Source organism: Arachis hypogaea, chromosome 19, assembly GCF_003086295.3.
Source record: "Arachis hypogaea cultivar Tifrunner chromosome 19, arahy.Tifrunner.gnm2.J5K5, whole genome shotgun sequence".
NCBI lineage: Eukaryota > Viridiplantae > Streptophyta > Magnoliopsida > Fabales > Fabaceae > Arachis > Arachis hypogaea.
The window spans coordinates 3,779,258-3,805,299 of record NC_092054.1 but is presented as its reverse complement, the minus strand read 5'-3'; the positions used below and the strand labels follow the sequence as shown (position 1 = coordinate 3,805,299).

The 26,042-nt window shown below is 28.9% G+C and overlaps 3 protein-coding genes and 2 long non-coding RNA genes across 6 annotated transcripts; 2 read left to right on the top strand and 3 right to left on the bottom strand.

Annotated features, from left to right (window-relative positions):
* Positions 1-1,070: 1,070 nt before the first annotated feature.
* LOC140182075 (putative disease resistance protein RGA1) lies at positions 1,071-2,507 on the bottom strand. Its single transcript, XM_072228174.1, has one exon. It carries the CDS (start codon positions 2,505-2,507, stop codon positions 1,071-1,073), a length of 1,437 nt encoding a protein of 478 aa, XP_072084275.1.
* A 4,840-nt stretch (positions 2,508-7,347) lies between these two features.
* LOC112780038 (UPF0481 protein At3g47200-like) lies at positions 7,348-11,739 on the bottom strand. Its single transcript, XM_025824387.3, has 2 exons — positions 11,600-11,739; positions 7,348-8,942 (listed from the first exon to the last, which is right to left on the bottom strand). Exon 2 carries the CDS (start codon positions 8,925-8,927, stop codon positions 7,530-7,532), a length of 1,398 nt encoding a protein of 465 aa, XP_025680172.1. The 5' UTR covers positions 8,928-8,942; positions 11,600-11,739; the 3' UTR covers positions 7,348-7,529.
* Positions 11,740-14,892: 3,153 nt separating this feature from the next.
* On the top strand, positions 14,893-16,992 carry LOC112780037 (uncharacterized). Its single transcript, XR_003190974.3, has 2 exons — positions 14,893-16,259; positions 16,664-16,992. It is a non-coding gene; the product is annotated as an uncharacterized lncRNA (long non-coding RNA).
* A 454-nt stretch (positions 16,993-17,446) lies between these two features.
* Positions 17,447-23,539, bottom strand: LOC112777638 (disease resistance protein RGA2-like). Of its 2 annotated transcripts, XM_072227921.1 has the most exons (2): positions 20,951-23,539; positions 17,447-20,710 (listed from the first exon to the last, which is right to left on the bottom strand). In XM_072227921.1, exons 1-2 carry the CDS (start codon positions 20,951-20,953, stop codon positions 17,714-17,716), a joined length of 3,000 nt encoding a protein of 999 aa, XP_072084022.1. In that variant the 5' UTR covers positions 20,954-23,539; the 3' UTR covers positions 17,447-17,713. The 2 variants fall into 2 exon arrangements, with proteins under 2 accessions (XP_072084022.1, XP_025677797.1); XM_025822012.3 differs by having other exon boundaries at positions 17,447-23,539.
* A 441-nt stretch (positions 23,540-23,980) lies between these two features.
* On the top strand, positions 23,981-25,960 carry LOC112777193 (uncharacterized). The gene is made up of 2 exons (XR_011877924.1): positions 23,981-24,254; positions 25,170-25,960. It is a non-coding gene; the product is annotated as an uncharacterized lncRNA (long non-coding RNA).
* The last annotated feature ends 82 nt before the right edge of the window (positions 25,961-26,042 follow it).

The following is a 26,042-nucleotide window of genomic DNA, read 5'->3' as shown; positions in this document are numbered from 1 at the left end:
TTCCTCCCTTCTGTCATGACCAAATTGCGGCGTACGCCGCACCGCTCTTTTCCTTTGTCTTCTCTTCGTCTCGCGCCACATGCCTCTTCCTTTGCGTTACCGTGCCACACGCCTCTTTGCCAACCATCTCATCGAAACTTATCCAAGTTGAGGATTATTGATCCATCAACTTGTGGGGGCATATTAAAATATTATTAGAGTTGTTAGTAGTTGGGAGTTAAATCAGTAATAGCTAGTAGTTAGTAGATGAATATTTATAAAGATAGTTAAAAATATCTTTATAAATAGCATGACTTTTGCATCATGTAAAACATAACTTCAATACAACAACTTCATATAATATTATTTTCTTTTATTCCACTCTTCTCTCAGAAATTCAATAATGTCTAAACTTTTTATATATAAAATATGTGCGTGAAATAAATTTATTGTACATTTTATTTGAATATAAAGTATCATATTTAAATTAAATACTAAATAATATAGTCCTCACAAGTCACATCTCTACTATTATAGAGCTACATACGGATGACTTGAACACACAAATTAAAAATAAATAACCATTTGTAGAGATTTTTGCAGATTATGATCTCTATTTCTCTCTTACTAATATTGAAAAATAAATTTACTACTATTAAAGAGGCTACAGTAAAATGAAACACTTTTAGTTTTATTAACACTCAATTTGAATTATTTTATTTTCGTTTAACATTCTTTTATTATAACTATTTTTAAAATACCCTAAATGAAAAAATTTCTAGCACTGCACAACCGAAGAAAACAATTGAATACATAATTAGAAATTGAATAAAAGCCTATCATCCAATTTAAAATCTGCTGCCATATGAAAAATTAAAATCCTTGATGGCAAACAAAAAGCTGATGAGGGAGAAGCAAAAGAATTCTATACATATTCCTTTTCCTGCGTATTTTAAACGAATGACTTAAAAATTCCAACAGAGAACTTGCATTGAGTTTCATATCCTGAAAATTGAAAAGCATATGCAAGATCTTTTTTCTTTTGTTATTGGGGTTCTGTAATTTGAAAGAGCAGGACAAATGAAGATAAATTAAAATACAATACAACATATTGAAACCATGATTATGCAAATACACAACAAAATGAGAAGAACAGAAACTGATGAATACGCAGTGTATAAACTAAGACTACAATAAACAGATACAATGACTGCTTCAAGAACTTCTTCTGCTCCAACATCCGACTTGGTCTTACCACTCCTGTCCCATGACAAGCTTAATTTTGTGAGGTCTTGTTTACGCTTCAAATTTGCATCTTCAGCTTCAGATATTCTCCCAACATTTGCTAGACCTTCTATTCTTAGCTTTCCTCCTAGATTCAAATCACTTAGCTCCGCCAAACTATGCCCTTTCTTTGATTTCACAATGTATACGCTTAGTGTTCTCAGATTACATAATTTGTGAGCCTCAGGAAACATACCAGATATTAAAGGACATTTATCAATGACAAGATGTCGGAGATTTCGCATCCTTGTCAAGTGTTTTGGTATAAGACGAAGACACCACAATTCTTTTAGTTTCAAGATTTTCAATCTGCGCAAATTGCAAATACTAGCAGGCAAGCTCGATATACCCAAACCATGAAGTTCCAAATACCTCAAGCAACTTAAACTCCCAAAAGATGGTATCTTTCTACCATATATGCACAAAACCCGAAGAGAATCATTTGTTGGAGTCAGTTGCTCTACATTTAATTGATAAAATGTCCGCAAGGATTCAACTTTCTCAAAGTCTCTCTTCTTGAATTGACTCATATTTAAGTCGGGAAAACCAATGTGATGGAGGTTTCTTGAAAAATCACCTACGATTTGTTTCTCCGACTCCAAGCACATACACTCTTTCTCTGAAATTGATTGAGCAAGATCATGGACTAAATCATGCATCTTGAAATAAATCTCCCCAGAAAAGTCATCACCTAATCCAACAATGGGATAGACGGAAAGGGACTCAGAGCTTCGTGATGGGCTAAGAAGAAACTCCACAACTCTCCCTTTATCTTCATCTCGTCCATACACTTGAGGAACTGCGATAGTTGAGCTTGTTTGGCGCCATTCAGCAACTTCACTTGACCTTTTTCTTATACCTTGTCTAAGATCAAAGTTGCTCCTATGTTGAGCAATTCGATCCAACCTCCCTATCATCTTATTCAACTTCTTCCCAAGCTTGCGCTGATGCATCATGTTCTTTGGATTCAAAGATGAGAAGCACCCAAGTTGAGAAGATTCAGTAGGCAACTGATCAAGGATATCATCCAGCACATACATTGCATCTTTAAGCTGCTGCAGCCACACCTTCAGAGGACGATTTGACCATTGTTTCTGCTCAGCATCATCAAGAACAGCTTTGATGAGTTCTAAAGTGCGTGACATCTCTTCAGCCTTTTCCTTGATTCCAAAGGAGGCTGCAAATTCACTCTGGACAAGAGGGATCAAGTTCTCCAGCACAATTTCAATCAAGGTCTCAGCCATTTTCAGAAATGCAACAAATGAAGAAAAAAAAGAGAGAAAAGAAGACAAAGATGAGAGATTGGTTTTGCTTTAATTTGATGAGTGCAGATGGCTGTAGGGAACAAATGAATTGTTAATAAGAACTATCTTGTAATGCAACAAATGAAGAAAAAAAAGAAAGAAAGGAAGACGAAAATCAGAGACAGTGCTGAGATAGGTGATGCATGTAATGGAATCTTCCTCAAAAATGGAAAAGAATAGACCAAAGAAGCTGGATTATTTTTTTTCTCCAAATCAAATTTAACATAGTATTAAAGCTTGTTATTTTGGTGATTTCTATTGGAACTGGTTCGGTATTGCCGTATTGGTGCATGGTAGGATAGAGTCAGCACTATGTTAGAAAATTCTTAAACTTGGAAAGACTCTAAAATGTTGATGGAGTGAAATGAGAATATATTTTGTGAGAAACATTTCTGGAAATGAATATCATATTCTTCTCTATATCATACAACCTATACCATTTATATAGCCAATGTCCAAAGAAAATAGTCTTTATAACTTTTAGAGAAAATTTGTTTCGCTGAGATAGTAGCTAGGTAGATGCATGGCAAAGGCAACATAAACACTCACATTTCCCAAAATGATTGGGAAGAAACTCATCAATATTTGAATTATACTAGAGAGAGACCCGCGCATTGCGCGGAGAAGTAGATTATTTATATTATATAGTATATTTTAATAAATGTTATATTAAAAATATTTTAAAGAACATATTATAAATAGATTTTGAATTTATTTATTTTTAAAAAAGACATAGGTTATTTATATTAGAGTTATACAAAACTGCATTTTCATTTTTTTTTTCACTTTTCGATTTACATTAATGGCTACACTTTGTCTTTTTTTTTGTAGTTTTTTTGTTTGTAAATAATTAAAAAAAATAAATGAATGAGAATGAAAAACATATAAAAATGTCATATTAAATTTAAAAAATTTTTGACAATTAGTATGAGAGATTAAGAAATGAAGAGTAGTAAGAATGTTAATAATTAATATGTATAAGTTGTAGAATTTGAATGTTTGTAACTGAAATTTTTTATAATTATTATTATTATGACACTTTTAATGTATGCATGTTTATTGCATTTAATTAATACTTGATGTTTCAATTAAATAATAATAGATAAGAATTTTTTGTTTTAATTTTTTTAAAACATTTTACTAAATAGTGATTGGTTGATTTTCATCTTTTGCCAAGTCATTAGAATTGCTGATGTGACATCATTAGCAAAGAAAAGACGGCTTAAACTCATTGTGGATATTATATTAAATTTAAGAAATTTTTGACAATTAGTATGAGAGATTAAGAAATGAAGAGTAGTAAAAGTCTTAATATGTATAAGTTGTAGAATTTGAATGTTTGTAACTGAAATTTTTTATAACTATTATTATTATGACACTTTTAATGTATGTTTATTGCATTTAATTAGTACTTGATGTCAATTAAATAATAATAGATAAGAGTTTTTTGTTTTAATTTTTTTAAAACATTTTACTAAATAGTGATTGGTTGATTTTCATCTTTTGCCAAAGTCATTAGAATTGCTCATGTAGCATCATTAGCAAAGAAAAGATGGCTTAAACTCATTATGGAGAGAGTTGGTATCAATTTTTAAATAGATAAATAGATATATAGATAGATGTAAAAGATTTCATTTTCATCCTACATAGCAAACAATTACAACAAATTATAAGAATTTTTTCCTATTAATTAGCTATAAGTAGGAACAATTAGAATAAAACATGTTATAAAATAATTTGTACTCATCTAAAGTGAAAGCTGAATTGACAATATTTCTTAACCTAAGACATAACTTTCTCTTCAAGGGTTGTAAAATTATTATTGAAGTAATTTTTTTTTTAAAAAATTATTCCATAAAGTATTAAAAATACAAATAGGCTTCTCAATTTCTTTCTCAACAATTTGATTTAACTAATGAATTGGACAATCTTATTACACAATAAAATTGGAAAGATATCCATATTTTTCTACGGATTTCAAAATTACTATTCATGTGATTTTTTGACCAAAAAATTATCCTTTTTTCACCGATTTTTATGATTTTAAATATAATACAAAATATTTTATTTAAATCCTACGTAATGATTCGTAAACAATTACAAAAGAATTTTTTTTTATTCGTACCAAAAATCAATACAAAAAACAGATCAGAATATGTTATAAGACTCTTTTGTACTAACCTAAACTGGAAGCTAAATTGGCACTCCTCTTCGACCGGAGATATTGCTTTCTCCTCATTCTTGCTTGTCTAAATTGGATAGATCTAAGTGTTTCAAATAATTGTGTTTCTACATTTTTAAAATAGGCATCAAAATCACCTTATGAATCAATTTATAATAAAATAAGGAAGGTGCAATAAAAATTATGTTAAACAAACCAAGCTGTAGAATCATATGTTGGAGGCACATATCTTCTTGTCTTTTTTTTTTTTTGAAAGGATTGTTCTCCGCCTCTTTAATCTAGCCATTTTGGGTATTAATTCTTCCAGTCTGTCATTACCTGTAAATTCTTCTACAATAAAGAGAATAAGACATGGTCAAAGAATGATAATCTATTCCAAGTAAATTGTAGAAGTAATATTGCACATGTGGAATAACAATTTGAAAAAGAGGAATACATAAATGTAAATTGTGGAATAATTTTAAATATATATTAATTTTGGTTGTGACTGTTAGACAGAACTGTTAAAAAAAGAGGAATACATAAACCTGTGCTACTTGCAATGATTTCACAATTAAAATATTATTTATAACAATAAAATGAGAAGAGTAAACGACAAATATTATTTATAACATGAGGAATGGAGGATGGACATTTATGCAATGCGGCTCCATCGAAGATGGACATCACGATGGACAATTTGTTTTGAGGAAAAAACAATGGCTTATAGGACCAGAAGAGGATGTAGGTAAGAAAAAACAATGGCTCATGGGATGGTACGGAGAGGTGCGAAAAGGAAGAGGGTTTCTAGAAGTATGAGAAAGGTAAGGGATTTTTTTTGGGTAAATATTAATTTGTGTTTTTGTTGTTTTAGAAATAAGGATTGATTTGGAAAAAGTTAAGTTATTGGTTTTGATTGTGTTTTTTAGTTTTGTTTTGTATTTTTTTTTTTTTAAAATAAAAGTTGATTTGGTAAGATTTGATTGGTTGATTCTAAAATTTTCTCAAGTAAACAATGTTGCTGATATGGCGTTCGTAGAAAAAGAGAAATAACTTAGAAGTAATGTGGGTAAACCTATGTATCTACTTTTATATATTAAGAATAGATATGATAGTCGTCCTTGCATCTCTGATGTTAATGAGCTACGGATGACTTGAACTTCTTTTTTTGGTAGGATAAGAAAAATTAATCAGAACATTCTCAGGATGTTGAAATTCCAGATTTAAAAAAAGTGATTCTCTTGTATTATTAATAAATTATAATGTCAATTTGCATAAAGAAAAAGGAACAAATTAGCATAAAAAATAATATGGACAATTAGCTAATAATAATTGAAAATTTGAAAAAATTCACATGGATCAGTGAAAACTTGTTCGGTAACGCAAGCTTTTTCCATATGTAAAGGAAAAAACAATTACAACCTCTTGTTTAATGCAAAGATTTACAACACTACTATTTTAATTTGAATTCCTATTTGGTAAATAGCACGTGTTAGTACTGAATAGCATAAAATTAGTTGAACGTCAAAGAAAATTAGAAGGAGTGAGAATTTATAAGATGAGAGGTCAGTTGCTTCAAGTCTTGCAATCTGTTAGACTAATAGCAGATGTGCAAGATAGAGTGGTGTAAAAATTTGACAAAGAAGGAGTTTATTCTATTAACTCATTTGTGCAGGTATTGCAGGAACAGACCTTGGATGAGAAGCTTTACAACTATCGATTTACAAAGGACATTTGGAAAGGAATTGTTCCACCTAGAGTTGAGCTGTTCACTTGGTTTGTGTTAGTTGGGAGGGTCAATACAAAGAATCGGCTAAGCAAACTGAGAATCTTACAATATGTGTGTTGTGTAAGAAAGATGTTGAGAATGTACAACATTTATTTGTTACTTATGAGTTCTCTTCGCAGGTGTGGTGTGCATGGATCTCAGTTTTTGGACAGAAGTAGATTGCACCAGGTAACTTGAAAGAACACTTTGAGAGTTGGAGATCCATGCCAGTAAGAAAGGAGCAACGGAAGCGTTGGCTAGTTGGGTTCTTTTCAGTGGTATGGATTATTTGGCTACGACGGAATAATGTCATTTTTTAGAATAAGACAACAAGGGTTGTAGACTGTGTGGATCAATCGTTTTCATGTGCTACAGAGTGGTGTGGTTAATAACTCATGTTGTTGATGGCTATGTCAAAAATGACATAAGAGTTAATTGTTTTATGTTTCTAGACTAGTTACTTTGCTCCACTTGAGTGTTGAGCTTTTTCTTTTTAAAAAAAACTTTATGCCTTTAAGATTTTAAATTTTATGTGGTATCTTATTATTTTATATTCTCTCATTTGGTTTCTTTGTGAAGTCTAGTGGCCTAACCTGGCTTGTGGATGCTTCAATTCCATTATGCTTCAGCATACTCAATGGCAGAATGTTGACGTTGAGTATCTAGAATCTCTTAATCTAAATCTATTTTCTTAATTTTGGATGATGGGTTCAGAAATCAAAATCCCAAAAGGATGTTTGAAAAAGTGAACTGAAGAGAGATATGAGTAGTCTATTCTGTCATTATTTGAATTTTGATGTTTGGAATCAAAATGAGTTAGCCCTTAACAAACAATACTATACAAGCTTGAATTAGCATACATGTTTTTCCATTACAATCATAAGTAATCAAATAATGCATTACAAAACATACAAATAATGGAAAACAACTCGAGGTACACACTTTTTTGTTGTTTAAGAATCTTAGATGCAAACCATGATAAGTGTGGGTCACACACACACATACACGGACCCTTATTATTTAAATGTGGTAACTAATTTTTAGGAGAATGTATGGTATACCATGTTTGAAGAACAGCGAGAATTAATCCTGAAAGTGCAGCGAGAAAGGCAAGCAAAGACCAGGGAGAACTGAAATAAGTACTCCGTGTTTCAGCCAGAAAAGTTCTCCATCTACTCGAGTAATGTTCCTGAATTTGACGCCTCACTTGGATATATTTCTTACTAATGGGGATAGCATCGGTTGTGTATATTTGATTGAACATTTTAGCGGGGAAGTCATTCCCAATATCATTAAAGAATTTGGCCACTTCTTCATCACTTTGAACCAAATTTTGGATAACACCAGCTGATCTAAGCTCCTTCACATCCTCAGCATTATCTATCAAGGAATCCATGAAAGAAAGGTAACAACAACATTCGAAGCTGTTGCGAAAGTCCGGACACATCTCGTAAGCAATCAAGTTTCGAAAAAAGTAAGGCGTGACATTGCTGAATACCCACAAAGGAAGTGTCAACTCTCCACCAAACCATCTTGAGGTGAAGGTGATGTCATGCCACTTCCATTCATCACTCTTGTTTACCTTAACCTGGATCCCTGATTTTTTCAGATCACGTATGTTCTTGTAAGTTTGCCAGACTAGGGAGGAACGAGGACGAGGAGGAGGAGGAGGAGGAGGAGGCATTTGAATACCACCATTTTGGTTTGGGACATTCTGTTCAATCTCTGTATGAAAGTAGGAGGAGCGAAGAAAATCAAGTATATGATTTCTTATAGGGATTGTGATCGTTGTCCTTCCAGTCCGCTTTTCTTCGCCCATGCTCATAAAATTTGTGATTAAATAGTCCAAGTCAGCACCTTGTGTTTTGCTCAGCAGTTGCAGCAGTTTTATTGGAAGTTGGTTTTCCAGCAATGGAATATCTCTGCCAATATACATCAGTTGATCAAACTTTAGCTTCAGTTCTTCTGGATGTTGAGCATTAACGTGGTCCATGTAATAGAGCAAAGAGCATCCATCCTCAAACAGCATCCAAATAAGTTCTTCATCACTATACTCTTCAATTACATCCTCAGCAAACAGCTCCTTCAGTTCCACAATGTTATATCCTACAACTCCATACAAATAGTTTGCTGCTTCTTGCTTGTTACCATTACAAGGACCTACTTCTTTACTGTATTCTTCAATGTAGAGAGATGCCCATTGAGATTTCAAGTGTTGACCTTGTTGCTTCAGATTTTCGTTGCGATGATGAATGGGACCAAATGATATCATTTTGGGTATGCAATACTCGTAGAAGCTGGTTTTTTGACGCCAAAAAAGAGGAACTCTTTGTATCTTGGGAGTTGAAGAAATTTGATTATTATCTTGGAATGTTTGATTCAGTAGTTGGGCAAGCTTTGCTTCCCTTGCCACCTTTGCATCCTCTGCCATTATTTAATTTGTAAGCTGCTCGCACCACAAACAAAAAATCAACATTTATTAACACTCCAAATTATTATTTTAGTATATTATTTTTTACAAAAATACTATTTTTACACCAAAATCAGTCACTAAAATCAACCACTAATATATTTATAATGTGTATTTATATTTTAGCATATATTTTATACTAGTGGCTAATTTTAGTGTTCACGTAGCATAACTCTATTTTTTTATCAACTCATGTAATCAAACGGATAAGGAAGCTGCGTGTGTATTTAATTTAGGCAAAATTTTAGGCATTCTAAAAGATAACAGTGTTTTAGTAATTTTAATCCTTCATCTTAATTATAATATATATAATATAAATTAAACAGTAAAGTATCGTTTTTGTTTTTAACGTTTGGAGTAAGTCCTAAAGTTGTTCCTAACATTTCAATCGTCCTATTTATGTCCCTAACGTTTCAAAATTGACTCAATATTGTCTACCGTTAAGGATCCGTTAACAGAATTGACGGCGGGACAAAATTGAGACGATTTTGAAACGTTAGGGACTTAAATAGGACGAAAACGTTGGGGACAAAAACGATACATAGAAATAAATTTTAATTTTATCCTTCAATATATAATATTAATTTTTTACTATACATAGTATTCAATTATTTTTTAATCACATCTAAGTAAATTACACTTAATCATATTACTTTCATTCTAAATAAATTAATTTTTTTTATAATTTTACTCTTAAAGATTTTTAGTTATCATGAAATATTTGTAGAATGACTAGTATATAAACTTGCATAAAAGAAAAAAAAATTAATATATATACAATAAAATATAAATTATACCTTTTGTCTCTAATGTATCAAAATTCTTTAAAATTATAAAAGAATAAATTTATTTAAAATAAAAGTAATGTAATTAAGTGTAATTTACTTAGATATAATTAAAAAATAATTGAATACTATGTACAGTAAAAATTGATATTATTGAAAGATAAAATTAAATTAAAATTTATTTTTATGTATCGTTTTTGTCCCCAACGTTTTCGTCCTATTTAAGTCCCTGACGTTTTAAAATCGTCTCAATTTTGTCCTGCCGTCATTTATGTTAACGGATCCCTAACGGTAGGACAACATTGAGTCAATTTTGAAATGTTAGGGACTTAAATAGGACGATTGAAACTTTAGGAACAACTTTGAGACTTATCCTAAATGTTGGGGACAAAAACGATACTTTACTCTAAATTAAAATAAAATCACTTATAAGAGAATGGATTTTTTGAATTGTTAAAAAAGATTGAGAGAATAAAATATGATCTCTAACTCTTCATTACTCTCTTTCTCATATTTTTTTTTTAGTCTCACTTATAAAATTATTGGTGAGAGATCACACTTTACTCCCTCAATTACCCTCAATTATTAAAAAAAATTGAAAGGATCTATTTCCGAATATTCTTGACATATTTGAAATTTCTTTCATAGTTTATTAAAGGCTGAATTTTGGTGTTGGAAAAGAACTTTATTTACATTGCCAAATTCTTATGTCTAATGTCATTTTTTATTTTATTAGTGCATTATGTAAAATCATATTAGATATATATAAAAATAAATTCTTAAATAAATTATTGGTATAAAATTTATATTAAAATATGAATATACATTAAAAATATGAGAAATAAAATATGTATAAACATAATAATTAATTTAGTCACTGATTTGTTATATACAAATGTTATATTTTCATCTCATGATCACCTTCTATTTCTAAATTTTATGTTCCATATAAAGTACATTTTAAATAAACCTAACATCTTCATCTTATGCATCTTTATTCCCCTCCCATACATTTTTTATTTCTTACTTGAATTTTTTTCAAAGAATTAAACACATATTTTAAAATATATTCATAATGACAATATCAAAATTATAAGATAGAAAAAAAGGGATTATAATTCATTATTCATAGATATTATTTTGTAAAAATTAAAATAAAAATAGACTAAATACCATAAAATCACTTATCCTAAAAAATTTAAATTGATAGAATGAGATACATAAATAATTATATATTTATCACACTATTCTCTCACAAATTCTTTTTATGGATTTGCATAAATTTTTGTATAGACATTTTTGTTTATACAATTCTTTTCTTTAATTTTAGAATAACAACAATATAATTCTAAAATTTTAAATTATCAAAATTTTAATAACATGTTATGAAGTTATTTATTTTAAAAATTAAAATTAAGAGCAACTACAATAGCATATTTTTAGAATATCACTTTTAATATTTACAAAAAGTGAACTAATTTGAAATTAAAATTTATATTGAAATTGAGACAATATCATTTTAATGAAAAATCAACATGAATTTGTCACTTATAATATTTTGATAGAATATAGATTAAGTATTGGAGTGATAAATTTTATATTTAATTTTAAATTATTATTTAAGATATGTAATTTCATAAATACTAAAAATAATAAATTGAAATTAAAATTAGTATTAGAGTTGTTCTAATAGAAGAAGAATATATATCTATTACTAAAAAGTATATATGTACGTCATCGTTTTATAGACATCAATTAAGGATGCAAATCAATAATTTAATGCAAAGAAAGCAAGGAATGCAAAAGAATGGTTTCTGAGTTAGAAGAATATATAGGGTGATAACTTGCCTTGTAATAAGAGGATCGGAGAGAGAAGTGGGAGATCAGGTATTGTGTTTTGAGTTTGGACACATATATCATATTAATTAGTAATTGGAGAAGCATATATATATATATATATATATATATATACTTCATTTTAGGTTGCTCGATTGGCTTTATTTTATTCTCTATATATGGACATCCTTTACCTTTCTAAGCAAGCAATGTCGTGCCATGCTTAATTAGGTAAAAACTTTACACTAATTTGATTAAAAATAAGGTTTTAAAAATTGAATCAGTTATTAAATTTTTATTTTTAATATTGGACTCAAATTGGTGTAATCTACTAAAATATTCCAAAAATTATGTTTGATGCTATTGTGAGATTTTTATGGTTACAGAAAAACGTCATCACTATTTTTTCATTCACGTTATTATCATTTCAACAAAATATTACTGATATTTCGCACAAAACGTCATTGACATTTTTTTTCATCAATTAAAAAAAATAAAAATATATATAAAACGTCGTTGCCGTTTTATATATAAAAATTTTATAAAATTCTTTTAACACAAAGCGTCAATAGTATTTTGTTATTATTTAATTAAAAATTATTATTGAGTGACAAAACGTCATTTACGTTTTGTTCTTTTAAAAAAAATGGATCAATGCATATCACAAATTTATTTATAATATAAAAAAAAATGAGCCTTAACTATTAAACTATTTTAATTATTAATTTACTAATTTAAAAATTTAATGGCGGTTCAACTAAAATAATCAAAGTTTAATAAAATAATATATAAAATTATAAAAAATCATATAAAAACGTGATTATATTAAAAGTACCATTTAAAAAATCAAAATCTTACATGTAAGTATAGCATAAGAGTCAAATAATAACAATAAAAATATCCAAATAAAATATTTAATTACCACGCTAAACACGTAGTTTGAATCTATTATAACACTTACTACAAGATTGTTAATCAAAACATCCTTTTCTCATATCCTTCACCCCATCAACACAACAAATATATGTAAATTGTTACATTATTATTACTCTTTTCTTTTCTCTCTTTTTTCTTTTTTAAATTACAAGTATTTGGAGGCAATAAAGTATTAGAGATTCTATAAGAAATAAGACTCACGCAACAATATTGATTACTTTATAGTCAAAACTTGAACCAAGATCACCGATTAAAAAAGAGATATTATCTTTCCCTATAATCAAATCATGTGTTAGGTTCAAATTTAATTTATATTACTTGATGAACTCCTCCACTAAAAGATCAACAAACTAAACTTAGGTGGTGCGTTGAAACTTCTTAGAAAGTTTCTTAATTTGTATTGTCTCTATTGTGGGACTAAGAGCGGTGAAATTTAATCCAATAATAAACATATACTAATATTTGAGAAACAACAAAAAATTAATCTAAATAATTTAAAATTATTATCATATTTTTAATATCCATTAATTATTAATAGAATAATTATTTAATTTAAATATAACAAATATATAATTATAAATATTATATAAAATAAAATAATTTTAGTTATTGTCTGTTTGACATTACGATAAATATATATTAGATAGTTAAATTTAAAAGACATATTTAGAAGCATTATTTCAAAGTTATGAGATCATTTGAAAAATTCACATTACTTATCCGTTTAAGATAAGATTCAATAATATATATTTATTAAAATTTTATTTTATTTTATTTTATTTTTTAGATGAAAATTTTTTATTGTATTTGTTGTTATATCTTATGAAAGTCATGATATCCTTCTCGAGAAAGATATATAAATTATCATTTTTTCAGTAAAAAATTATCATGTTTCTTTTTCAATCTCCTCCCACAATAAATAATCAATCTTTCAATTTAACTCAGGATCTAACAAATCTTTATTACATCCATTCAACTAAAATTTCTATCTCAGTCTTGGTTACTTCTGTTTAAACAAAAAATAACTATCATTTATAAAATAGATCATTCATTATATGTGATCATAATTTTCAAAATAAACTAAAACAATAAGAATTTTTAGATAATTCTATTAAAAAAATAAGCATAACTAATTTAAAAAAAAATAACATAACAACTTTTATTTTTTAAAAAAATAACAAATAAAAATAAAATAAAAATTTAATAATATTCAATTAATTATCTCTTCTCATTCACTTTTGGCACCACTAACTTAATTATAGTATTTTTTTTAACTTTTCAAGTCGTAATGCGTACATACACTAATTTTTCATAAATACCAAGCGATTTCTATTTTTAATAATTTTTCAAAAATACGAAAATATTTTAGTAACTAAAAAATATTAATAAAAAATTATTAAAATTTTTTATTTTTAATTTTATTTAATATATCTTATCATAAATAAATATTAAATAAAATAAATTTAAATTATTTTAATTAATTATTTTTTATCTTTCTAACGTTACCACAAAAATATTATCTCCCTCCACTCACGCTAACTTGATTACTCTTAACTATTCATAATGCGTGTTCATTTACTGACTTTTCATAATACCAATCACTGATATTTTTGTTAACATTTCAAAACTGTGTAAGTCACTCTTGAAAGAATTATACTTATTTTATGATTCGACCGTTCTATAATGTTTAAACTATTTAATGATTCTATAATAAAATATATTTTTTAAATTTTTTAACAACTATTAAATAATTTTTATTTAATTTTAATTATAAATTAATTTTTTATATATATTATTTATTTATAAAATTTATTTTTTATTTTATAAATTATTATTTTATCATTCATCTATCATATTTATTAACAATTAAAAACAAAAATAATAACAAAATAGATTTTTCTATGCTAAATTAGAATTGAATTTTAGTTCCATTTTATTCTCATTTTACTATTTTTTAAATAAAAATTCTCATTTTACTATTTTTTAAAAAGTGCTCTTAAATAGTATATTAGCGAAATCTTTTTTTTTTTTTTACTACGCAGACCAATAAATATTAAAAAGACTAATCATCAGAATTTTACTATTTAATATTAACCTTTTAAGTTACCAAGCGGGACAAATTCATCGTTATAACCTTTCATAACTATTAGGTTGTGGTTGTTGAACATATCAAAATGCATAGCTTCGTTAATTAACCTTTTATAGATACTAATTAATACATACTTTCATAACCTTTCATAAATGCCAAGTTTTATAATTCTTTCGTTTTAATAAATGACTGACTATTTAAATAAAGTGAGACATTGAAAATTGTTTGCATGATATTTTCACCGAAAATTTTTTAGGATTAATTTAATAATATTGGAGTTTTCACTATGTTCAAATTCTTTTAATTTAGACATAAAATAAATGACTCTTCACTTATATATACAGTAGCCCTCTCACTTGTTGTATTTGCAAGCACAAAAGTTACGCTATTTTAGTAGTTGATTCACTAACTTCTCCACTAAATTTAGTGATTATTTTAGGATTTTTTACACTCCAGAACATTTTTTTGCCATTTGAACAACAGCAGAAAAAAGAGAAATAAAATAATAAAATAATATTTTAATTATCCTTAGATTAAAATAATAAGACTAATAAATAATAAAAATTATAAAAAAATTTTAAGTATATCGATATATTAGTATTTTAGTAATTAAAATTGTTGATTTTAATTATAAAAAATATATAATTAAAATTAACAATTAAAATTGACTGAAATATCAATCCATGTACTAGTATACTTGAAAGTTTTCCAAAATTATAAATTCAAAGGTAATTAAAAACATTACTTTCTCACTTTATTTTGAAACGCACTAGTATTTGTTATACTTCTTTTAAGCTAATAAATAGGTTTTGAAGTTTTGATTGTGGGTTTGGTTCAGGGAATAATAGTGAGCCCAACAGGGTGGGCTAATGCTGCAACAATAGATGTGGTGTATGACATACTCCATAAAACTCGAAGAAAGAAAGACAAAGATTAGAGATTGGTTTTGCTTTGACCAGTGAAGATTGCTTGTAGGAAAGAAATGATTTGTAATGCAAAGTGCAGTCAGTGTCGAAAGAAAACTCCAACAAAAGTTGGTGGATCATCTTTTAATTTCTACCATTTATTCTTGTTCATAAACTTTTTGTATGGTAAGAAAATAAATCACAAAAATTTAGTTTAATAAATTAACTTTGCAATGAATGATAAATCATAGACATAAAAATGCATGAGACATGAAAATGACATTTTTAAAAGAGTTGTTTAAAACATATGAAAAGGTTAAAAGCATAGTAGCGTATTTAATATTATCGAAAAGGAAAAGTCTAAGGCCAGCAACTTTATTAAATCTTGGCCAGCATGTAACCAGCAAAAAAAAAGTGAATCATTGGACTCACACCATTAAAATCATTATTGATGGTTATTTGATTGCTACAAATCGTAAAAATTGTTGGTCCTCTAGCACTCCACTTATTGAAAATTTTAAAATCTTACCTTTTAAATAAAAACTCTCATTTTACTATTTTTAAAAAGTACTCTTAAATAGTATGTTAGCAAAATCCTTTTTTTACTATGCAGACTAATAAATATTAAAAAGAGAATTCTTCATGGATATATTAAAGGAGCAACAACAATGTCTACCATTATTAACCTTTTATAAATACCAAGCGGGGCAAATTCATCGTTATAACCTTTCATAGCTATTAGGTTGTGGTTGTTGAACATAACACATTGCATAGCTTCGTTAATTAACCTTTCATAGATACTAATTGATACATACTTTCATAACCTTTCATAAATTCTAAGTTTTATAATTCTTTCGTTCTTAAATAACTCTATTTAAATAAAGCGAGACCATGAAAATTGTTTGCATAATGTTTTCACTGAAAATTTCTTAGAGCATCTATAATGCTAGTTTTAATTTCATTTCACTTTGAGTTCTACAAGTATATTTATAAGATTATATGTTATAAATAGTAATTTAAAACTAAAAGTGAAATTCACTCCTCCAATATTTAGTATTAGTTCAATTAAAATTTTATATATATAATCATTTCTAAGTTCTATATAATATAACCTATTGAAATATAAAATATTTTGATATTATGCAGGGGTGTTGATGACAATTCAAGTGGTTGGAGATGAGAGGTGTGAAGATGTTTGGTATGACGAAAGTTGCAAAGATGGAAACTCCTATTATTGTATCGTAGATTGCATCACCAAATATGGTTTCACAGCTGGTGCAGATTGCAGAGATTCTTTTTGTGCATGCACCCATAAATGTTTGTCCTATTAATTATTGAGAAGAAACTCAATATTTGAATTGTATTATGTGATGAGTGTGATTATAAAGTGTGAAACTGTGAAAGTGTGAGGTTATTAATTTATCAGGGGATTATTTTGTTAAATTCTATACACAAGAATAGAAGTTTTTTGTTAACTGAGTTCACAATTGATCTTTAATAATCCTTCGACCAAAAATTAAAAAGTAAATATTTTTAATGATGCGTTAGCATATAATATATTTAAGTTTTTTATATATAAAATATGTGCGTGAAATAAATTTATGGTATATTTTATTTGAATATGAAGTATCGTATTTAAATTTAAATATTAAATAGTAGTCCTCACATCTCTAATACTATTATAAAGCAGTCACCAAAAAAAAAAAAAATACTATTATAAAGTTACCGATAGATGGCTTGAATTTCTTTGTTTGGTAGGATAAGAAAAATGAATCAAAATATCCCTAGCTTATTGAAATTCCAGATTTAGAAGAAGTGATTCTCTTGTATTATTAATCAATCATAATGTTAATATGTATAAAGAAAAAGGGACAACTTAGTTGTGGCTTCAATGGACAGAATAAAAAAATTATAAAATTGAAGAGAATATTTATATATTGCACTGCTGTGAATGACTTGTAATTCCATTTATACATGCTAAGAATGAGTTGACTTGTTACTGACTTAATTATAGTAGGAATTGAAGTATATAAGAAGCATCAAGAATAAGCTGTGTAATATGAAAGAACAGTACAAATGAAGATAAAATAGAATACAAGATATTAAAACCATGATTATGCAAATACACAACAAAATGAAAAGAAAATAATGAATAAGCTGTGTATAAACTAAGAATACAATAAATACATACAATGATTACCAGTTATATACACGAGGAACATGTGCTATCTTGTGCCAATCCTCCCCTGTTCCTTCCTTACACAGCTCTTTCAACACTGGGCAGCCACTAATACTCAAATATTCAAGTGAAGTTAAGTGCCGGACACCATCAGGCAAGGATCCCAAACTGTAACAGTTATGAATTGACAGTTCTCGAAGTGAAGATAAGCCTTCCCAACCCTGTTCTGGTAAACACTCCAGCTTACCACATTCTTCGATGGTTAGATCAGACAAAGCAGTGAGTTTTGTGATGTCAGATGGCAGTTCCTTCAATTTTGTGAAAAGACATATATCCAGAGATACAAGAGAGGTCATGTTGCTCATCATTCCTTCTGGGAAGCACGACACTTCATGATTTCCCCAAAGACGAAGTTGGTTAAGAGCATTGAGATTAGAGATTGACTTCAGTTGCTCATTGCTACAATACCAAACAGTGAGGTCCTTAACACTTGGAAGGCACGGCAATTGCAGTTTAGGGCAATCGGTGATTTCTATGGTAGAAAGAGAGGGGAACATATGTGTTATTTCCCGTTTCAACAACCTCTCCACCTTTGGCAATCTCTCCACTCGCAATTCCTCCAAAGATGGGAATGGCATTGTTTCAACACCATCATAACTTTCATCTTCCTCAATGTACTGCACATCATTCATGCTACTTACCACAAGCTTCTTCAGAAATGGAAGTTTTCCCACTGGAGGAACATGCCCGCACTTTCCACAATTCTCAAGTTGAAGAGAAACTAAATTGTGGGTAGCAGAAATGTTTCCCATCCAAGTTGGCCAATGTAATCCCTTATAGAATTGTATCGTCAACAGCTTGAGTGTGGAGTGAGGTTGAAGCGCTTCAAGTACTTCTTCTGCTCCCACTACCGACTTCCTCTTACCACTATTGCTCCATGACAAAATCAATTCTCGAAGGTCTTGTTTACCCTTCAAGTTGGCATTTTCATCTTCAGATATACTCCCAACATTTCCTAGGCCTGAGATGCTTAGCTTTCCTCCCAGATTCAAACCACGTAGCTCTGCCAAACTATGCCCTTTCTCTGATTTCACAACGTATACACTTAGTGTTCTCAATTCACATAGTTTGTGAATGTCTGGACACATTTCAGATAGCCCATCACAATCATCAATGACAAGATGTCGGAGATTTTGCATCCTTGTCAAGTGTTTCGGTAGACGGCAAAGACTCGACAATTTTTTTAGTTTCAAGATTTCCAGTCTTCGCAAATTGCAAATACTAGCTGGCAACCTCTTTATATCCAAATCATGAAGCTCCAAATACCTCAAGCAACTTAAACTCCCAAATGATGGTATCTTTCTACTATATATGCACAAAACTCGAAGCGAATTATTTGTTGGAATCAATCTAGAGCTGAAGGGAAATTCATCCGAATTCAGTTGATACAATGTCCGCAAGGATTTAGCTTTTTCAAAGGCTCTCTTATTGAATTGTTCTTTATCAATGCCGTGAAAAACAATATGATGGGGGTTTCTTGAAGAATCATTAAGGTTTTGTCTCTCCAAGCATATACACTCTTGCCCTGAGATTGATTGAGCAAGATCGTGGACTAAATCATGCATCTTGAAATAAATCTCGCCAGAAAAGTCATCACTCCTAACATCTTGGAACAATGATTTTTGGTATAATTCATTCCAAACCATGTTGCCAACCTCTTCCACCTCCAAGTCTGGCCGTGATGAAATAAATCCATTAGCCATCCAAAGATAAATCAATTCCTGCTTCATGATTTCTGCATCTTTGGGAAATATGACACAGAAAGCAAAACACTGCTTTAGAGTTGGCGATAAACAAGAGTAGCTTAATCTCAAGACAGCCATAATATCATTCTCATCCGGTAAACTCCAAAGCTTACTTTTCTGAACTTCAAGCCATTCCTTTTCCGTGCTTCTGGATTGCATCAAACCTCCTAATGCCAGTGCTGCAAGAGGTGATCCTCCACATTTCTTGACTATTTCCTTCCCTATTGCTACAAGCTCTGCACGCTCTTCTTTGTCAGCTCCAAATGCACGGAGTTTAAACAAGGACCAGCAATCATCATCGGATAGACGGTCCAAATGATGAGCTTGGCATGTTCCCATAATTGTTGCAACATGATTATCACGAGTGGATACTAAAATGGAGGAGCCTTTAGATCCACAAGACAACACGGATCTTAACTTATCCCATTTGTCTTGGGTTAATCCTGATTCCATTTCTTGGTGTCTTTTCCATACATCATCTAAAACCAACAAATACTTTTTACTTTGCAGCAATTCTTTCACTTTTTTCTCCGTTACATCTAAAGCCATGCGCTCAAACTTAGCATTTGTGATAGCTTCTACAATGGAACACAAAATACTCTTTACATTGAAACTCTCAGAAACACACACCCAAATCTTCAAATCGAAATTGTTACCTACTTGGTGATCGTTGTAGACCAGCTGAACAAGCGTTGTTTTTCCAAGACCACCTAATCCAACAATGGGATAGACGGAAAGGAACTCAAAGCTTCGTGATGGGCTAAGAAGAAACTCCACAACTCTCGCTTTATCTTCATCTCGTCCGTACACTTGAGGAACGGCAATAGTTGAGCTTGTTTGGCGCCATTCAACTACTTCACTTTGCCTTTCCCTCACAACTTGTCTAAGACCAAAGTTGCTCCCAGCTTGAGCAATTCCATTCAACCTCCTTATTATCTCATTCAACTTCTGTCCAAGCTCACGACGATGCATCACCTTCTTTGGGTTCAAAGAAGTTAAGCACCCAAGTTGAGAGGATTCAGTAGGCAACTGATCAAGGATGTCATCCATCTCGTACATTGCATCTTTAAGCTGCTGTAGCCACACCTTCAAAGGACGATTTGACCATTGTTTCTCCTCGGCATCATCAAGAACAGCTTTGATGAGTTCTAAATTTTTTGATAGCTCTTCAGCCTTTTCCTTGATTCCAAAAAAGGCTGCAAATTCACTCTGGACCAAAGGGAACAAGTTCTTCAGCACAATTCCAAGCAAAGCCTCAGCCATTTTCAGAAATGCAACAAATGAAGAAAAAAAAAGGAAAGAAAGAAAGGAAGAGAAAGATGAGAGATTGGTTTTGCTTTGATGAGTGCAGATGGCTGTAGGAAACAAATGAATTGTGAATAGCAAAATGCTGTTGGTGTTGGAAGTAAACTCCAAGTAAAGTCAGTGAAACCATCTTTTAATTTTTACCATTGATTCCGGAGCCTGCAATCATTGTCCTGGTGCTCAGAGGAAAGAAATTATTGTCCTTGTGTTGTTACTTTAATTTGTCTCAAATCAATAATTTCTTACAGTATGGTGATATCTTTTTCTTTCGGAGGTCCTGTCTATAGCTGTTAATGTTAAAAAATAAAATGTGTACATTTTAAAATAATTGGTTCGTCATGCAAATAAAATGCAATCAGTGTGGAAAGGAAACTCTTAAGAAAAATTAGTAGACCATCCTTTCTACCATTTACTCATATGCTTTTATTCAATGAGATTCTTCATTCCACATTACTTTCTCTCAATTATTGTCCTGGTGCACAGTCAAAAGAAAGAAATTATTGTCTCTGCTTGTCTTGTCGTGTTACTTTAATTAATTACTCAAATTTTTGTCTCTCAAATCAATAATTTTCACAGTATATTGATACCGTTTGGAGGTCCCACGCACTCAAATAGGCACAAGAACACTTCGATTATTGAACACTAGAGAATTGCAATTAAGTAACCCTCGTGAGCTTTTGTTTGACACGGATTAACTAAAAATCAATAAGAATTTAACATTTTTTAATGCTGAATTAGAATTAAATTTTAGAAAACAAATACAGTATGTTCTTCTTCGTAGGTTATATATCTGTAAGACAGTAACCATAATCAACATTCTTATGTTATTGTGAACTCTTTGACCCGCAATACATATAGTAGAAATTACACTAGAAAATTGATGCACACATCTAGTTAATGCAAATTGCATTATAATAAAAGGCACTAAGAAACAAGCAAATGAAAATTATTCACATATTAGGGTGAACAAACAAAAGTTTGAAATTGATGATAAATATTCACTTAAACAAGGAATAATAACCTTTATTAGTTTTTAAGATTATAAATTTATTACAACACTTCAACCTATATGCAGTTATGCAGTATTCTTCCTTAGTTTTTGGTATCATTTTATGTCTGTCATGTTTTTTTGGCATTGCTTGAAATCTTATAGAAGATTTCTCGTCCCTATCTGCATGTTTGAGTTTTAGTTAGATAAACTATATTCCCAGGTATCCACCAAAGCCTTTTCAGAGTTCTGTACTTCTATTTTCTTTCGTATATATAGAACTTGAATATTTTTGGAGGCTTTGTTTACTCTGATGAGCTCTAACTGTGAATTGAACTATGAAGCATCAAGAATAATATGGACAATTAGCGACGTATAATAGAAAATTTGTAAACATATTGCTACTTACATGTGAATATTAGCAAAAGTGTAACTTAGAACACACAAGTAAAAAATGAATAAATAATCATTTGTAAACATTTTGGTAGAGATTAGATCATCTCTACTTCTATATTACTAATAAAGGAGTTGAGACAAAAAAAGGAAAAAAAAAAAAACAATAACCCATCTTTGGTTACGTTAATTTTGTCCTTTATGCCCTTCCACTAATATTGAGAAATAACTTTACTACTATTATGCAAAATACACAACATAGAGAAAAGAAAAAGAAATCAGTAAGCAGTGTATAAACTAAGGACACAAATATACATGAAGAACATGTGCTGTATCAGGAATAAAATCAGGAATGGTCTTTATATCTAGATCACAAAGTCCTAAATACCTCAAGTGGCATAAAACTTGGAAGATTTTGTGCATAAAATCCAAAGAAAGAAAGACAAAGATTAGAGATTGGTTTTGCTTTGACCAGTGAAGATGGCTGTAGGAAAGAAATTATTTGTAATAATGCAAAGTGCAGTCAGTGTTAAAAGAAAACTCCAACAGAAGTTAGTGGATCATCTTGTAATAATTTCTACCGCATATTCTTGTTCATATACTTTATCCAAAGAGATACTCTAATTTGTCTCAAATCAATAATTTCCACACTATTGATGCCTTTTTTTTCTTTTGGAGATCCCTTCTGTAGCCACAAGAACACTTCTATTATTGAATATTAGAATTGCAACTTGCAATGAGTAATCCTCATCAGCTTTTGTTTAACACGGATTATTAACTAAAAATCAATAAGAATTGAACTTTCTATGCTGAAGTAGAATTGAATTTTAGTTCCATTTTATTCTATATATAGCTCGTGTAAGAAGTGCAAAATTAGATAAAGTTAATTTATACATAACTAATTTTAGGATCAAAATTATTGTATAGATAAATATATAGAACAACTAATTGATTAAAATGTGCATTTTAAGAACTTTAAACTATGATAAAAAACAAATGTAATATATCATTCGAATCTTACGTATATTTATAAACTATTTAAAGATTATAATATCTTTAAGTGATACAAAATTTATAAAGTAAATTCTCAAATTCATCTCCAAAAAATTATTTATTCTCTAAATTAGTTCTCAAAAACATCGTCAAAACATGCATGGGATATGAAAGAACAAGCAACCTTAAAACCAAAAATACACGAGTGAAGAAAATGTTTACTAAAGTTATCAACTCATTTCACGGATAAAGTAAGTTTAGAATTTAATTGATATTTTGTTTCTTTATTCTATATCATGATGCACACGTATAAACTTTTTGTATGGTAAGAAAAATAAATCACAAAAATTTAGTTTAATAAATTAAGTTTGCAATGAATGATAACTCATTGACATAAAAATGCATGAGATATGAAAATGACATTTTTAAAAGAGTTGTTTAAAAGATATGAGAAGGTTAAAAGCATAATATGTATTTAGTATTATTGAAAATTTTAAAATCTTACCATTTAAATAAAAACTCCCATTTTACTATTTTTAAAAAGTGCTCTTAAATAGTATATTAGCAAAATCCATTTTTTTACTATGCAGACTAATAAATATTAAAAAGACTAATCATCAGAATTTTACTATTTAATACTAACCTTTTATAAATACCAAGTGGGACAAATTCATTGTTATAACCTTTCATAACTATTAGGTTGTGGTTGTTGAACATATATAACAAAATTAAATGCATAGCTTCGTTAATTAACCTTTCATAGATACTAATTGATACATAATTTCACAACCTTTCATAAATGCCAAGTTTTATAATTCTTTCGTTCTTAAATGACTCTATTTAAATAAAGTGAGACACTGGAAATTTCTTAGGACTAATTTAATAATATTAGAGTTTTCACTATTTTCAAATTCTTTTAATTTAGACATAAAATAAATTACTCTCCACTTATATATACAGTAGCGCTCTCACTTATTGTATTAAAAAGAATAAGAAACTGACGCAAACTTGTTAGAAACATGGCCAACTTTTATTTGGGAAACATTATTTTCTTACTCGTGCTTCTGGTTTCAGGTTCATTATTTCTCCATATCTCAATTTTTTTTTCTCTTTTGATTGTATGTGTTTGAAATGCTAGAAATTAAAAAAGAATACTCTTTTTCTTGCTATTTTCAAATAAATAAATATAGTAGTAAGTAGAAGAAAGTCATGAAAAACTTTAAAAAAATTAATAATATATGAACTAAAGGCGTGTCACTTTTTCCAATAATCATTGTATCCTCTCTTTGTCAATATCTTAAGAATGGAAATAACAATGAAATTAATAAGGATTTAGGCAGCACGTTTTTTAGAGTATATTTTAAAATTATAAATTAAAAAATTAAAATTATAAAAATAAAATTTAAGTTCTCAACGTATTTATTATATATATGAAAAAATTTAAATTTTTATTAATAATAATTCTAATATATATTTTAAAATTACATGTTACCCAATTAAAAGAAATTAAACGTTTTGTCATTTAAAAGAAATAGTTTGAGAAATTGAAGGTTAGATATTTTTTATATTATTTTCAGAATTAACATATCATTATAAGAACGAACAGAAAGACTAATATAACTAATTTAAAATATTTAAAAGATGAATTTAATTAAAAAAATATTCCAAAACTAATTTAAAAAATAGATGATCTTTTAAAATTAATTTGACTGTTTACTCAATGTAACACACATACAATAAGAGAAAGATATTTTAATTTTAAATTACAGGTTTAATTCTAACCTAGATATTTGATTTCTCCAATTCATTTAATTCCAATTTTGGAGTTTCGAACAGACCCAAATTAAACATTACATTTTCATTTTTATGTTCTATAGTGTACTACACACTAGAATATAACGTTTTTTTATTAGATAATAAATTCAAAATAATATGTAATCTTTCAATAATTAGCTTGGTTAAAGATTATATTACATATATTTTTTGTAGTTGTGTGGAAGGCAAGCGCAGTGGCTGCTGATACCGATGTATGTAAAGATAATATTTCGTATGATGACGAAGATTGCAAAAAACATTTATATCTGAGTTGTACGGAGAGATGCAAAGAAAAATATGGTGGCAAGCACATTACAGGACAGTGCGTTAGACGATTTTGGGGACAAGAGATTTGTCAATGCTTGTATCAATGTCCTCCAAAAAAACCTTTCTTTCAAAGATTTAAGGATAAAATGAAGAAAAAACCTCCCCTTCATAAACCCAAGGAGATTGAAAAACCAAAACCTATTGAAGGAGAACATAAACAACCTACTGAAGGAGAACATCAAAAACCTAGTGAAGGAGAACATCAAGAACCTAGTGATAATTAATAAGGATTTGGCTAACACACTTTTTTAGAAAAAAAATAAAAATTATATAAATAAAATTTAAATTCTCAATATATTATTATATGTATCAAAAAAAATTTATATTTTTATTAATAATGATTTTAATATATATTCTGAAAATTGTATGTTAGCTAAACCTAATTAAAAATAATAGATAGAGGATTATTGGCCTAAACTCAATAATACATGTTGGAATTCAGTAATGCCTAAGACTAGTTATTATGAAGTGCAGAAGTATGAGACTATTAATTATACAATTATTTTTCGAAATTCAAGCACACTCAAAGTTATTAATAAATAAAGAAGGGTGATGAGGATGAGAAGTTTTGGGATCCAGCGGTCCAGAATTTTTTGTAGTAGTCATCTTTTAATAAAGTCTTTAAAATTTAAAGTCAATTATGATACTAGCATTATTCGAACTTTCAACTAAAATTAAAGAAAATAAAGAAATTAAAAATTAAATATTCTATATGATTCT

Excerpts from the sequence above, each read along its gene's own strand:
- LOC140182075 (XM_072228174.1), bottom strand. The coding sequence starts at position 2,507 with ATGGCTGAGACCTTGATTGAAATTGTGCTGGAGAACTTGATCCCTCTT.
- LOC112780038 (XM_025824387.3), bottom strand. The coding sequence starts at position 8,927 with ATGGCAGAGGATGCAAAGGTGGCAAGGGAAGCAAAGCTTGCCCAACTA.
- LOC112777638 (XM_025822012.3), bottom strand. The coding sequence starts at position 20,764 with ATGGCTGAGGCTTTGCTTGGAATTGTGCTGAAGAACTTGTTCCCTTTG.